General features: G+C 39.8%; 1 protein-coding gene, 1 long non-coding RNA gene and 1 pseudogene across 2 annotated transcripts; 1 reads left to right on the top strand and 2 right to left on the bottom strand.

The window, feature by feature from the left end:
* Positions 1 to 89: 89 nt before the first annotated feature.
* On the bottom strand, positions 90 to 7547 carry chrna5 (cholinergic receptor, nicotinic, alpha 5). The gene is made up of 8 exons (XM_020079789.2): positions 7333 to 7547; positions 6877 to 7017; positions 3951 to 4102; positions 3750 to 3794; positions 2728 to 2837; positions 1722 to 1899; positions 938 to 1633; positions 90 to 794 (listed from the first exon to the last, which is right to left on the bottom strand). Exons 2-8 carry the CDS (start codon positions 6965 to 6967, stop codon positions 636 to 638), a joined length of 1431 nt encoding a protein of 476 aa, XP_019935348.1. The 5' UTR covers positions 6968 to 7017; positions 7333 to 7547; the 3' UTR covers positions 90 to 635.
* A 555-nt stretch (positions 7548 to 8102) lies between these two features.
* LOC109625162 (UDP-glucuronosyltransferase 2C1 pseudogene) lies at positions 8103 to 11114 on the top strand (annotated as a pseudogene).
* A 2225-nt stretch (positions 11115 to 13339) lies between these two features.
* On the bottom strand, positions 13340 to 16685 carry LOC138406326 (uncharacterized). Its single transcript, XR_011239814.1, has 2 exons — positions 15134 to 16685; positions 13340 to 14909 (listed from the first exon to the last, which is right to left on the bottom strand). It is a non-coding gene; the product is annotated as an uncharacterized lncRNA (long non-coding RNA).
* Between the last annotated feature and the right edge of the window lie 53 nt (positions 16686 to 16738).

Here is a 16738-nt window from a genome sequence, read left to right as displayed (position 1 = left end):
AAGAGAGTCCCCACTGTTTCCCACTCAGAAGAGGAGCAGGTGCATAGTGGTGATTTGTGAAATTAGAGTTGGCCTCCAGAAGAGCAAAATTAAACCATCGCTTTTATTTGAATCATGCCCCATCTCTCCAAACCCAATAGATACAGAGTATTATGTCCAAAGAGAATGAATGTCTTCACCTATTTCTATTATGTGTATGTGTGTATATATTGATCTCGGCTGCAAGCTGCCTTGTAATCGCCAGGGATACAATAGTTTTGAAATGAAATGAATCAATACATACATCACAATAAACCTCTTCCAACCACAATAAATAATCTGCACTCTGTGATGCCAGCATGTATAGGACATAAAATACATTTCCTGAAATCTATTGATGTGTGAGAGAGAGTGTGGCTGGATGAACCTACAATACATAATTATTTGTGTTTACCTTTAAAAGAAACTTTTAAAACACGTCTCTATGAGATGTATGCTGCGGGTGAGGCCTCAAATCTGCAGCTTGACCTCTGGCACAGTTGAGTGTGTATACAAGCCTGAATCTCACCAGTAATCTCAATCTCACAGGAGATCCACAGTAGGCTGTTAATGTGCTTTAAATCCATTTGTGGTCGCTGTGCTCCCATATGCGGTTCTTAGAGGAAACTTCCAACATGGTTAGGGACGATGATGTTGGCCCATTTGTAAATAACTGGGATGAAGAGGAGAGCAGAGCCCAGGATGGACACTAGGAGGAAGGCCCACAGAAACATTCTATCCAGAACCTGGGCTACAAACTTCCAGTCCTGTACCACCTGTACCAGATCGATAAAGCAAATGTCAGTCTCTAGACATACATGAAGACATGAGTAACAGACAGTGCAGGGCCAGAAATTACTATTTTTCCATAAAACAATTAAACACTGATGAACAATTACACAAAATCCAACAAACTCACCTCTCTGACCTCATTTTCTTTAACCACATGCATGGTTATGTAGCGAATAGAATCTAAAGCCGCTTGCAGGTGACGTCTCGTGTAGAGTAGGGGGGTGAGTTTAGGTGCTGAATCCTTCATCATACCCACACCTACGGCTCCTCCCACCCCAGCCACTCCGGCTGTGGCGTAACGGTCCACATGACTGCGCATGCACAGCAGCTTAGGCAGTCGATGCAGGAAAATCTTCCTCACCCAGGGTGCCATGCCGTGATGTGTGGAGGAGGAGCGGTGATGGATGTTGATGGCAAAGACTGTGATGATGATGGACAACGTGACGAAGATCATGGTGAACACCAGGTACTCCCCGATGAGAGGGATGGCCTTGGAGGAGGACGGGATGATCTCTTCGATGACCAGTAGGAAGACGGTGAGCGACACCAGCACTGAGGTGCAGAGGGAGATCTTCTCGCCACCGTTGGAGGGCAGGTAGAAGACAAGGATGGTGAGGAAGGACAGGCCGATGCAGGGGATGATGAGAAAGAGGGTGTAAAAAAGAGGCAATCTGCGGATGATGAAGAAGTAGGTGATGGTGGGGTAGGAAGAGCTGCCATCTGTCCTCAGACCACGGCTGCCTGTGGCTTTTACTATCTCCCATTCACCGTTGTCAAAATAGTCCTGCTTGTCTACGTGGAAGTCCTCCAGAATGATGTCCACCTGTTAAATTATGAGGACAATGTCATGTAAGTAACTGGTCTTAACTAACGCTAAGTGTAATATACACATGCTTTGAGGAGAGACTCGCCTGGGAGCCATCATAAGTCCAGGAGCCGAACTTCATGGAGCAGTTCTGGAGGTCAAACGGGAAGAAGGTGACATCAATGGAGCAGGCTGACTTGTAATTGGCCGGTGGCGTCCATGTTATCGTTCCATCATACTTAACAACAGCTTTGGTGACAGTTCCCTCAAAACGCCCATCTGAGCTGTTAAAGACAAAAAAATAAAGACAAGTGCTGTTGCCAACCATGAGCTTATCATTACATATTATTACGTGTCATGTAGTTGATGCCTTTACCCAAAGCAACTTAAAATTACAATGCGTGCATTCAGCAATTATAAGGGGACATTTTTTTGGCTTAATGTCTAGTTTCCTTGTAGGAAAACATGACGTCTATTAGTATGGTCCTGTCAATAGAGCTCAACAGCGTGATCCCAGAAATAAAAATCTCATTCATTTGCTTGATTTTGTGTTAAGGATAGCACTTCCCACAACATCTGCTGTTGCCAACTGTTACCATGGAAATGTTAAGCACAACCACAAAAATGATGTCAGCTACGATGGGATTGTTCAGTGTTACAATTATATTTACCACAGAGCAACTATGGTTTTGCATTCTAACCTGCTGCAGTTTTTGAGAGATGAAGAAAAGAAAGTCCAAAGGGGTGAAACTCACTATTCAAGAAGAAGCACTGGAAGTCATTGGAAATGGATCAGCAGCAAGGAGAGATAGGATGCGTAGTTCCTTCCTACTTAAAGTAATCTTGTGCACCGTTTTATACCTTTTCCCCTTTTCCATTTTCCAAAGTATTTTTTCTCCAAATCAAATGTTTTATGCTCACAATTAATCTGGTCAACGTGGTTTTAGGCTTGAAAAGTCTTTTATTAGGTTTTTTCAGAAATGTCAATGGAGAAAATAATTTTGGAAATTGACTTCTGGAACCAGAGCTGTTCTACAAGTGTTTCATTTGGAAGGTATTATATAAAATGTGTGACATCCGTATGATTTCTTTCCATAAGTAATAGTACATACTTATCGTACAGCACCACGTCAGGCAGCCACAGCCTGTCAGAGGGGACACGGATAGTTGTGATGCCCAAATAGTCATCAGGGTTCCATCTAAGTTTCATGTCAGTCCACTCCTTCACACACACAAAAAATGAACGAGTTTGAATCTCAATTGAGAGTTAGATGGAAAAGGCTGACAACAATGTAATGTCTGAATTATGTTTTTCCTTCACATGTCTTTGTACTGTGTTCTCATTTATTATTTTAGATCTATTTTGTAAATATAGTCTTCTTATTGTTCTCCCCCTTATGACTTACATAACAACTTCATTTTTGCTAGTATGGAGCTTCCCTTTTTTTTAATGTGATTTTACATGTATACAATAAACAACTTGAGCCTTGAATGCTAAAACTGAAGGTGACTATACCTTGATATACAGACTGGACACAGGGGGAAACAGCTAGCTTGGCTAACTCTAATAGAAAATGTATCTGATTAGGGTTAGACATGATAAACATGATAGGTACAGTGAGACAGAATACTCAAGCAAGTTTATGAGAAGACGAAAACAATTTAAGCTCAGTAGTTGTTTCCTTAACAAAAAGAGGGAGAGAAAATCTGACTTTCTGTTTCTGTGGCAATCACCTCTTTTTTTGCCTGATGCAATCCATCACTGTGAAAGGGAGCAACTGACCCGAACAGCCCAGCCCAGCCTAGCCCGGGGGGGATAATTCATAAGATGCATGACAGACAGTGCTGCCAAGACCATGAATAAGGCTGACAGTGGAGAGGAGGTGGCCTGTGGAGGAAGGTGCGTGGGCGCAGAGCCTAAAGGATTCATATGGATGAGAGGTGTCAGCAAAAGGCCACCCGGCCAGATTAAAAAGGTGGAGGGAAGAGGCCGACTGTTGCCTAAAAAAGCTATAAAAGCCTGATGTTTTCGAGCATTTCCGTGGCCTTAAAGGAACACCGTACAGCCCTAAGAGCTGTACCTGAAGGTTTCCCAATGGTAAAATTAAATGATTTATCAGTTGTTTATATTTACCTGTTTCATCCACACATTGGTTGTCATCAGCTGGTTTTTCTCATCCTAAAATGACAAAAACAATTATCAACTTTAGTAGGTGGCCAATATGGAAATTTCCATAATTGAAATAGCATTCTGTCTTTCAGCCTTGTTAGGTTTGACCTTCATGAAGTTAACACCTCAGTAACACATAAACAGTCTCTGCATTTGTGTCCTCACCACATCAACTAGCTGGGAGATGGCCAGTCCAAACTTCACACAGATCGTCTGGTTTAGATATTCCACCGGACGTACCCATTTCTGGTAGCTTCCAAAGAGGTATCGAAACAGCTTGTCCTCTGCCTTTGCATATGACGAGAGCTTTGGTACCCCTAAAACAGGAGAACAGATAAGAAATTACAAGTTCATATCTGCTGCGAGATATTCAATCTCTTCAGACTCCATGGCTGATAATTACCACATTTCCAGCTCCGTTTCTGTTATTGTTCTCAAACAGTGATGCATTCACCTCTTTGACCTTACTGCAGTGTTTATGTGTAGAGTGTCTGGATAAGTCCTCTGTGGTAAAGCTTTAGTTTCGAGAGACAGAGAAATCTAACCAAACACACATTCAATAAAAAGTACAATAGGGTTAGAGCTTCTGTTAATTTTAAGTTCATTTCCTGTAAAGGAGCCACTATCAAAAAGAAAGATAATATTGAATGTAGCAGTCATGAGTGTAGAATGTTTGGTGTTGTTTACATGATTTTATTGCCACCTATGAACTATAGCCCGTTTTACATGTATTCTGCAGTGTCACAGTCTTGTATTCATACTATGCCCAGAGGCAGTAATCACAGGAATCTACTACTACAGAAATGTTGTGTGAAAAAGTTTTCTTCACAGAGATATAGTTTGTTCATGTGTAAAGAGCTTTTGAGGCAAGAAATATGTTGTAAGTAAAAATTGTAACGGAAAATAACCAAGAGTAAGTGTCCGAGAGACGGACACACAAGTTTCATGCATTTGATGCAAACATTTCAAGCTATGAAATTCTACGTTAGCCCAGTGCTCAAACCTGACAGAGCAGAGAGGAGAGCAACACTGGTTGTTGCAGCTACTAGAGACAAGTCAATGTGAAAAACTACATAGTCATTAATTGCTAAGTATCTGATAAATATAAATTTTGTTGAGTGTAAAACTGATGCATTGTCTTGCTGAGGCAGAGCTCTAATAACAATATGAAAGTATTGATTACATGTATGAATTACCCAAAATTTTCTTTCATACTGCTCTTTAAATCACCCACCAACTCAGTTATAAACCCAATTTATGGATGAAAGAATGTGGCTGGAAATCTACCAAAACACTGACCGCATATATATATGGTGTCACCCTCGTAAGTGTGTGTGTCTGTGTGTGTGTGGATCAATAGGGACAAGGCTGCAACACCCTCAATCAATGACCTCATAATCAACAAACTCATCATCTCTTCAGCTGTGGGATTGTACATGAATCTGTTTTAGAGTATGATCAATGTAATCATAGGGTCACAAATACACTAAAACACAGATACAACTTATGTGCTTTTAGGTAACAATAAAATCCCATTTAAAGAGCCTGTGGAATTGAGGTTTTCATCTAGTGCTGAGTCAAATTCATATTTACCAGTAACATATCCAGATATGTTGAAAGATACTTTAGTTAATGCTTGCTGCTTTTGACTTGGTGCAGAAGACCAAATATGCAAAAACATTAATTAGCAGGAGGAGAGAGATAGAAATCTATAAAATGAAGCAGAGGACAAAAAATACAGGATTCATTCATGCATACTAATATATACACACTGTCATGGAAACAGCAGCTCCTCTCTCTTTCCCCTCCAGCGGGTTTACACAGTATATCTGTATCCGCACTTACAACTCTCCATAGGTGCTGTTCCATACCTGCCCACCAGCCGTCTAACAGCTAAGCACTTGACTGTGATTACAGTGTGCACACATTGTATATTTTGTTGTTTCTGCTTGTATGTTTTATGCAGACATGTTGGTATTTTTGCATGGTTTGAATTTGATTCAAAGATAGTTAGTATCTGTGGCGTAAATATGACTGGGAATGTAAGAATCTTTTATTATTTATCTCGTTTTTTTGAAGTGGCAGAAAATATGGATATAAGACATCTTATGTCAGCCAAAGTGTCATAAATATCGCATCACCACTAATCCAATATGGATTGAACACTGTATTAGTTAATTGTTAACTCCCTGGATTCCTGCATTAATGATGCTTCATTATAAAAAAAAGGATGATATCCAAATTCTGTGCCCTCTTTCAGTTATTGAGTTTCCTGGTTTTTTCCAGAGAAATTGTAGATACGAAGGGGTTAGAGGTTAATAGACAATATGTTATAACCTGCTGTTCAGAGTCTCTCATTCAAAAACAGCAGCAAAAGAAAGAGCTTTATGACCTCAGGAAGTATCATGGGATCATGGGAGTTATCACCAACATTGCCCCCAGAGCCTTTTCTGGATAGGATTCCTTCAGGGTTAATTGTTAAAAACTAAATCATCCATCCTCTCCAAATCCAGATTAAATCCAGTCAAAATAATGAATAAAGTAGTCCCATTAAAAAAATCTGTGCTTCTCCAACACTCAGAACATTTTGGAGGGGCTGCCGCTCTTGTTTATCAGCTTGTTTTCTAATATTTGAAGATCCAGTCGTCTGATGACTATCGTCATGACTCATTCATCTGGTTAAAATATAAAATTTCAAAGGACTTAGTTTACAGAGTGGCATAAAACTGGATAAAAACTCAACTTTGACAATTCTAGCAGACAATTACCAAGCTGTAGCATGCACATAGGGCATATAATGCCTCTGACTTCAATTCAAATTATAATTTGATAAATTGCTGGAAACCATTGGTTGCCAAATAAGGAAAAATAAGCACTGAACATCAGGTAAGTCATTACTCTTACATCAGTGCATTTTGTTTGAGTAACTTGGCAAGCTACCTTCACTCTTCACCCACCATCTGGAGATTTCTATGTCTTCTCTCTTGGTGTCTTGGTTACATACATATCCAACTTATCTTCCACTATCCCATCTGTCACACTGATTCCATTACGTTCCACTGTGACAGTTCCCAGTCCGTGGGAAACTTACGCAGTGAGTGGCACAGGTGGCAGCAGCACAGCAGCGGCAGCAGCAGCAGCAGTGCGAGGAAGGTGGCTGCCCCTCCTGCTCTCAGCATCATATCAGAGGAGGAAACGGATCCACTCTGCTGGTCCCTCGGGCATCACAGAACTGGAAAATAAAATGGTAAATACGGCAGCAGCTTTTGTGTACACTGAGTAATCAAGCATGCCTAAAGATAAGGGTTTAAATCTCAAGTCAAACACCCCTGCTGTTCTTTGGAAAATCTAGATTCAATCACAGTTATGGATCTCAGTGAATAAGCTATATAAAGAAAACAATCTAATCTAAATAACAAATTGCCTAAATCACACACCTTTAATATACAGAATAGCATCCTGCATGCTCACTTTGATAATCTACCCCATCTCCAAGGTAATACACATGTTTCACATAATAATACTAATGCAAATGATGTAAATATACCTGCTCTGAGTCTCTCCCATTAACATGCAGTCCAGAGCGCCAGTGGTAGCGGTGAGGTGGTAGGTGTCCTGATGACAGCGACAGTGCTGCTCTAGCTCTCCTCCATTCTGTGCAGTTTCTTTCTCTCGCCTCATACAGATGCTGCTTCAGTCCCTGCTGCCTCCAGTTGTGCACAGGCAACACATCCTCTTCCTCCTCCTCCTCTTCCTTCAGAGAGCCCGCCCCATTTTCCCCTACTATACCACCACTGCCTTTCCCTCCCCTTTTCCAAGCATCCTTGTACTCACTTATCACAGACAAGTATAGCCACCCCCCCTCCATGCATCTCCTCAGCAGCAGTGAGAAATGACAAGGGCAGATCTGCCACTGAGATTCTGCTTTACATTTTCATTTCATAACATGTTTCCAGTATGTTACCTGATGTCAACAGCTACAGGGGATGCTGCATTATGTTCTACACAGACTCTGTGTGTGTGTGTGTGTGTATGTGTGCTTCCATGGCGACAGCATTTTGTGGGACCTAGAGATGTTATAATGGAAGAAATTCAGCATGTGATAAAAAAATCAACAGAAAAGTAAGAATTCATGAATTTAGTTTTGATTTAGATTTTCAAATACAAAGGAAAATCTAACTTTAATATCATTTTTGATTCATTTTTTAAGATCTTTAATTTGTCTCTTATTCATTATAAACCTGCTTGAAATGTATTTCAGCATTATTTCATAGCAAGTGAGGATATAGCTTAGTATTAAACTGAAGAATCACCACATAGTCCAAAATCACATTTTCTGCATTTCAGCATTTTTTAGCTAAAGATCTGAACAATTGTCTGAGGTGATTAAATGAGAAGACCTGAATGGGCTCTGGGTTAAGGTGCAGGCTAAGATGCTGTTAAACTCTTCCCCTGTGGGTTGTGGGCGGATACATCCAGACTGGTTTCCCCTGCACAGACAAACATACAGTTATTCTTCCAGTGTGGAGTTCACCAACAACATAGACCACAGTAAGTACCCTTACGAATGTTTGAGCAGCTAAAATTACAATTCTAAAACCAAATCTTCTTATTATTTGACTTTATTTGTCTGTGAATGTACCTTGACTAGATGTCATTTCAACATGTTTACAGCTTGTTTACAAATAACAGAATTTTTATTATGATGTCACTATAATTCAACATTTTGTCTTCATCATTGACAAGTAAATAAAGCATTACATGCCCTGCCGCCCCCAGTACATCTGGGTATGGGTGATTTTGCCTTCGTTGTGGCCACCCCAAAGCGTTGGAACAGTTTATCGCTTTCATTTAAAGGTTCACTCTGGACTGAAGACGCACCTGTTCCCTCAGGCTTGTAACTGCCCTTGACTAAGTCTATTTAACTGATTTACATACTTACTTGTTTTAAGGCCAGTTAGTCAATTGTATAAAGTCTATATGTATAAAGGCTTTGTTTTTATCTTCTCTCATTCTACTGTTATTTTATTGGCTCTTAATATTGTACAGCACTTTGGTCAACCCCCATTTGTTTTTAAATGTGCCTGATACATAAACTTGGTTTGATTTGAAAATAATTAATACAAGTGAGAAATAACAGTGCAGCACTGAGGTGCACTGGTTAACACTGTTGCCTCACAGCAAGAAGGTCCTCAACAGGAATTTTTCTGTGACGAGTTTGCATGTGTGGGTTTTGTCCAGGTGCTCCGACTTCCTCCCACGGTCCAAAGACAAGCACATTGGGGATAAGGTTGATTAGAGACTATCAGTTGACCACAAGGTGATTGTTGTTTGTCTCTATATGTTGGCCCTGTTTGCCCGCCTGTCACCCAACATCAGCTGGGATTGGCTCCAGCACCCCCTGTGGCCCTTAAGTCAAACGGAATAGATAATGGATGGGATAGATGATAATGGACAGTATCGATGGGTCATGGATGACTTGCAACTCTAATATAAGTATTTGTGTTAACAAACTGAAATAGTCAGACTTTATTTTGTTTTGCAATGATATCTTTTTAACCTTGGTTAACAAAATTCACATTGTTTTCTTTTAAGATGAGGCTGATCGCTGGCTGCAGTGCTTTGCTCCTGCTCATCCTCATTCCTGGAGTCTGTCAAGCTGGAAACATCTTGGTGTTTCCCAGCGATGGCAGCCACTGGATAAACATGAAAATTCTACTACAAGCTCTGCACTCAAGAGGACACAATATTACTGTTCTGCGTCACAGCAAAGGCTGGTACATCCCGGACAACAGCTCTTTTTACAACACTGTCACAGTCCAAGTGGAGAGGGTCATAGATCAGGAGTTTGTCACAAATATCATATCAAAGGTCATTGAATATAAGCGGAATGCACATCCTTTGATAAGTTTTCTCCGTATTAATGTAGGATTATTGGAAAGCATAGCTGAAGTCCACAGACGTGTTGGTAAATTTGTAACAACACTGTTAGATGACCGAGAGTTGATAAGAAACATCAAGGACAGCAAGTTTGACATGGTACTCACTGACCCCTGGTGGGGCGGTGGAGTCATTTTGGCCAAATATTTGAACCTTCCTCTTGTTTTTAATGTGCGCTGGCTAGTAGCTGGAGAGGGTCATCTTGCTTTTGCTCCATCACCTGTATCCCATGTTCCTGTTACAGGATCTGGCAATACTGATAAAATGAACTTTTTTCAGAGAGTTAAAAACATGATGTTATATCTTGTCATTAAAACACAATACCACTTGATGGCTAAGCCATACCAGAAGATATGTGACAAATATCTTGGGCTTGATAATGAATTTAAGCAGTTGGTGCTTAATGCAGACATTTGGTTGATGAGAACCAACTTTGTGTTTGACTTTCCTCGACCAACTATGCCTAATGTTGTTTATATAGGAGGGTTTCAGTGCAAACCTGCTGAACCACTTCCTGAACACTTGGAGGTGTTTGTCCAGAGCTCTGGGGAGCATGGAGTCATCATCATGTCTTTGGGGACGTTTGTGAGTGAACTTCCTGCTGACATGACCAACAAGATTGCTGCAGCTTTTGCTAAATTACCTCAGAAAGTCATCTGGAAGCATAAAGGCGACAGACCGGCCACTCTGGGCAACAACACTTTACTAGTCGACTGGATGCCACAGAATGACCTCCTGGGACATCCAAAGATGAAATTATTTGTGGCTCACGGGGGAACAAATGGAATTCAAGAGGCTATTTATCACGGAGTCCCAGTTGTGGGTCTACCTGTGTACTTTGACCAGTACGACAACCTGCTCCGTCTGAAAGAGAGAGGAGGGGCTAAGATTCTTACTTTATCCACAGTGGACAAAGACAACAACTTCCTAGAAGCAATACAGGAAATCTTGACTGAGCCCTCCTACAGACTGAACATGCAGAGACTCTCCAGGCTGCACAGAGATCAGCCAATGAAGCCAATGGACAGTGCCCTCTACTGGATAGAGTTCGTCATGAGACACAAAGGTGCAGCTCACCTGAGAACTGAGGCCTACAGACTGCCTTGGTACTCCTACCACTCTGTAGATGTCATATTGTTCTTGATGACAGTTGCACTAGTTGTTTTGTTATTATTTGCTTGGTTAGTGTGGTCGTGCTTCAGATTGTGCATCAAAAGAAAGCTCAAATCTGACTAACAGGGAGGGATTTATCAGCTGTTACAGTCAGTTTGGATGATCAGTTGAACCATGAAAGAGTAGGTGTTTCATTTTGGATTTTACTTTGACTTGACTGTACATTTCATCACATTGTTTATAGTCTGTTGAAAAATTAAAAAAATGAGTTTTGACTGTCTGATTCAATTTTTAATTTATTTTTGCCTGTAAACGAGGCAGAGAGAACATTACCAGTCAGCAGTTTATGTCCTTCAGACTACCCTGGTGTTCCTTCCACACTGTAAATATCATGCTACTCATACTTTGACTTGTGCTGATGATTCACTTTTGTCGCCTTAATAAGGTGTTTAGGCTTTTAACTCTGTCTGAGAACAAAAGACTCAAAGGGTTGATTTGAATCTAGTTAAAAAAGAGCGACAAATCTAGATCGTTCAGTGCTTTATCATTATTTTATTCACAAGGAAGAACACATCCTGCATGTTGTTGGTTGAATATAGTCACCTCACTATATTCTTACAATATTGTTATTTCACATGTGTATACAAACAAAAATGCATTTTTTTATTACAGATTGGCAAGTGCCTTATTAAATTATATTCATGCTTTCACATGCACATTCGATTTGAATATGTAAGCCCTTGATATCTGTAACCTCAGTTCAGAGTCCACACAAACAGAACTTTAGCCTTTGGTAGGAAGAACATACTATACAGTGGCATTGCTGCTTTAGCTGGAACAAAATAAAACCTTGTTTCTGCTTACTGTTCTGTTTTGTACTTCCAGAAACTGCTTGTCCTCTTAAAGGAATGTACCTCTGCAAGAGTAAATCCTTTTAGTGAATTTACACTCACTGTGGCACATAACAGTTAGATTAACATTTTTAAATGGTTACATTCTTTCTCCGGTGTTGCACAATATTGAGGACTCATATTCTTACATTATCCAAGCTAAGTATAGGCTCGGATGGATTTAAACATCAAACTTCATACACAAAGATCAAAGTGACATGCCAGGGTTATAATGGGCACTTATATGAGCATAACACTGCATTATATAAGCATCAATATGTGTTTCTGTATTATTTTGTATTATGAACTGTATCTTGATAGCCCAATCTTTTTATAATGCAACACATACAATTACATAAATTTCAATGTGAAGAATCTGGAAGCATTATAAATATTACTATCACTAATAATAATAATAATGCTTCAGGTGATTCTTTGAATTATTCAACAAGATACGTGCGCTACTTAAAATAAATTAGTTTTACTTGTTTACTTATTTCTCCTGAATCTAAATTCTGAATTTAGGTTGCCCTTATAACAAGAAATATCTTGATTTTCAAGCCTGAAGAGCACAGAGTGAAGTGAGTAAACAAGGTTTTGGGTATATCAAATACATACAGGTGAAAAAAATGCAGTTATCCTTACCTTTGCACAATTAGGGAACAACTAGCTTAACAATGTCTTAGAGAAAACTTTGTACTAGAGTTTTGAAAAACTGACAAGGGTCAGTTCTTTGTCACTTGTGTTGTCGGTGAATATTTTGGACATAGAGCCTTGGACAGTAACTTTGTCTTAAGTGAGCTGCCGTTGTGCTCCCTTTCACATAACCCTTCAAGCCATCCTTAATACTTGGATGTGGATATATCTCTGGGGCTTAATTAGCTTAATTACCTCCCAAAATCATATGGACTCTGGTCAAGAACACTGTCGAGGATATGCAAAAGTTAATTTCTCATGATATTATAAAAAGTAGTCTAAGAGTTTGATGGGTTCCAGTTGTGTGTGCAAATTTGTTCACATATGACTATGATGCCCTGTTCTAAAAGTGTGAGGAGCGAAGGGGATAAAGACAACAACTTCCTCAGGGCCATACAAGAAGTCTTGAATAAGCCCTGCCACAGGATGAACATACAGGGCCTGCCCCAATTTCTACACTTAATGGGTTTAACTGTGTTGTAAATACTAAGAAGTCAAGAAATAAGCTACTAAAGCAAGTAATAACTTTGAGAGAGCTGTAGAGAATCAGACAACAAAAAATCCATTCAACCAATCGGTCTACAGAGGATGTCCTCAGAAACAAAGGGGGTATTTACATGCAAATCTACTGTACAAACAGTCTTTTTATTTTCAGCTGTGTTAAGGTATTGGATTTGTAGCATGTACCGTATATCCATTAAAGGTAGAAACGATATTTGCAATGTTGCCAAGGTTTTCTGTGAATGTCAAAACAGCAAAATTCTAATTATTATGTTCTGTCTAATGTTAAAGGTATTTGAAGAGAGATGTTATAGTAAACTGAGTTCATCTCACTTAAAGACAAACTCAAATACCCAGATTGCAGGTTTGTGAAGATTATACTATCATGAAATGACTGCACAAAATCCCTGAGGGTTATACTTAAATAAATAAATTCTTTTATTACAAAACAATAAAAATACATTGTTTTAGATTTGTGTCTACTTCCTACTTTTGGCTGGTTGCAGCCATGATAGAAAACAGCATACACATGGCTTTACATCTCTAGCTGTCATACAGGTAAATCATCAGCAAAATCAGTTTTAATCATTAAGTGTTGTAGGATAAGACATAATGAAGGTCTGACCCTACATTCTTGAGAAAACATCAAGAAAAAACAGAAATATTTTAAGTGAGATTTCACCTTGTTAGAACATTTTCATTTTGGCACTTGAAAACAAGAGTCAACTAACAGTAGTCAGATAGATATTAGCTGCCTGTTGGACTCCACTTGACTCTATATAGCTAATACAAAAGGCACAAAAAAACTTCCAAGCTCAGAAATTGAAAACAATATTTTCAAGATTTAAACTTGAAAGTAAGACAGCAAACTGTCAATTTAACAAAATGAAATATCCCTTTAAAGAGATAGTTACATATTTTGGGTCATGTGCTTATTCTCTTTCTTGTAATGAATTAAACGAGAAGATTAAGACCATTCTCATGCCTGCATATGAACTATGAAGCTGGAATCAGCAGTCATTGATCTTAGTTTAACATAAAGGTGTGTAAAGAGCTGTCTGTAGGTGGTTATATGCTGGACAACAGCTGCTCTGATTCGGAGGTTGCATCCTGAGGCCTTAACAGTTTTTAATGGCCATACCTTTGCAGTGGGTTTCCTATCCACTGTTATATTTGTAGAGGCTGTCATATTAGCTTTTTTTAAAATGATTCCATGGTGAATTCTCACAGGCGTGCAAGTAATTTTGGGATAGGTTAGGGATAGGCTGCAAAGGATTCCAGTCAAGGAACTGTCTAGCACATAACCACCCTTGAGGAGAATTATCACATTTACGCTCTGGTTTTGTATAAATCCAACAAAGGGGATGAATCAAAGCCTTTTTGAGGTGTTGGAAGGTGTAGTTACCTTTGGAAACAGCCAGGCTGGATGATTCCTTCCATTTCCAGTCTTTACACTAAGCTAAGCTAGCCTTACAAGTACTTGCTTTGTAGCTTCATAAGACTTGGACATGAAAGTGGAATACATTTTTTGATCTACTTAGCAAAAAAAGTGCCAATATTACTGTACAGACAGGTAAAACCAATAACTTGTGAGCACAAGCACAGCTCTGGTTACATATCAGCTGATAATACAAAGAAAAAACAGAATCACTGTTTTCAGTAATATCCATAATCATATGGTTTCATACAGCAGCATGATTGATCATCAGTAAAAGTTTGATAGGGGAAAAATACTGCACGTATTAACAATTATTGTGAGAAGTCATTGTAAAGTCTGTTCAGGTAAGTGTCCATGCCAGCAGGGCAGGTGATGTGGGCGGTGTAAGTCCTCTCATGATGTCCTTGTCCGTAGAGAGCTCATCCTGAGCACAGTGAGCTCAGCTACATCTGAATCCTGCATTTCCACCTCTTGTTGGCAGCTTTCTCTGATTACATACACTACGAGACCCACACAGATGAAAATGAGGAGGATTATGCCTATAACCTGGGGTATAAAAGAGTGAAGCAACACTTTGTTTAGTAGTTATCAAGAGATAAGTTGTAATTCTTGCTAACACACTGAATTAGCAGAGCTATATAAATATTTTACAAAAGGTGATAGCTTAACATTATGAATATATTCTCTACAGTTCCTACTCTAAGAGAGGAGTGTGTTTTACTCCACTTATTCTACATAATCGTCTGTAAATTAGAAAACAATCCACTCACCTGAGAAAAAACAAACAGTTGCTGCGAGCGGAGCATTAGTTCTTGTGGGGTGACATCTCCCTCACTTGTTGGCTCACACCACTTCTGCGGAGCTGCCTTGTCAACTAGTACAAATCTACCCTCCCAGTCTGTCATAGCACAAGCAAAGTATTGACCATCGAGGAACAACAAAATCAGCCACACGATAGCAGGAACGAAACTGGAGAGGGAAACAGTTTTCCTGCACCACGTATCACATCTGCATCCTTGAATGATCAGCATCAACGTGAAGGCCATGACAGCAGGAATGATGAAGAATGCTGATGAAAACACTCCGTTCCATGTAGGATTGCAAGGACACTCAAACTCCAGCTCCACCAGCTTCTCTAGTCCCATGAGGATAAAGCCAAAAGCCACATTTGATACCAGAGGACTGTTGCTAAGTTCATTTTTCAGCCTGGTAAGCCATTGTTGTCTACTTTCCATACTAGATTGACCGAAAAATGAAAGCAATCGTTGTAAAAAGCCCAAAAGAGGGTCCACCGTTGTGAACACATTGGCAACAGCTAAGTGATGCGTAATTAATGCATCCAGGGGTAAGTTTTCCCCTCGGGCAAAACGCCACACTTCCACTCTGATTGGTTTGGAACAAAGGAGGGTGTGCCGTCTGCTCTGACATTTCTCAAGCTGATTGGTCTGTTCAAGGTTTCAGGTGGGGTTACATTTGAAATGTAGTCTCCCAGGGACAAACTGGAAGGAGGGCTGTAAAGTGGAGGGAAGTTTGTTCTGCAGTTGAGCACAGACTGCAACAGTCCAGGAGAAAACACATGCAAGTAGGTGTAGGCATGTAACAAAGGGTGAGCTTTCACATCAAAGTATTACAGTATGGGCATGAAATTGCTCTTCAACGAAAAAGTTGTGGTATTTGCTACATATAAAAATATATTAAATGATAGAAAAGTCTCAAACTAACACATACTCCCACACACCTGGCTATAACATTATCACAGTCTGAGCTCAGGTGTTTTTTGCCCTGATTGTCCATTAATGCAGATAAATGGAAAAGTTTAAAAAGTGAAATGCATAGCGACTCTTTTTTTAGTTTACCTCAACTGGCCACATGAGGTCGCCCATGCAGCAGCGCAGATTAAGCACAGAGAGGATTACAGGAGGCCATGTTGATCTTTCAAGGGGATATGGTGCATACAGCCTGAGCACATCCAGGCCACTGATGTGATGACATAATTTATAAATGACCTCAGTGAGCTCAAGAGCATCACCATAATCTCCTCACAAAATCTGACAAGAGCGAGTATTTAGGGGCTGTGAAAAAAGCTTGGTGGGGAGGGGGCGTTACAGGATGTGAGGGGTGAAAACTGCTGCAGTGCTTTCACTCCATCTGCACAACCACTTGCAAGTTTATTTTGTTTTTTTAAATGCAGCTCGTAAAATATGAATCACTTACTCTGCATGTAGTTTGTGACACATTTGACAATTCATTGCATCACTATTGCAAGAGTAAGGACATCCCGTAGGTTATTAGTGTGAGGAACACCTTATTTCAAACGGCACAAGAAGATATGCACCTGTCCTCACAAAGATTGCAAATGGAAGCTTATCTGATGT

This window comes from Paralichthys olivaceus, chromosome 1 (assembly GCF_024713975.1).
Source record: "Paralichthys olivaceus isolate ysfri-2021 chromosome 1, ASM2471397v2, whole genome shotgun sequence".
Classification (NCBI taxonomy): Eukaryota; Metazoa; Chordata; class Actinopteri; order Pleuronectiformes; family Paralichthyidae; genus Paralichthys; species Paralichthys olivaceus.
Note: the sequence above shows the minus strand (reverse complement) of the source record. Positions and strands in the feature narration are given on the sequence as shown.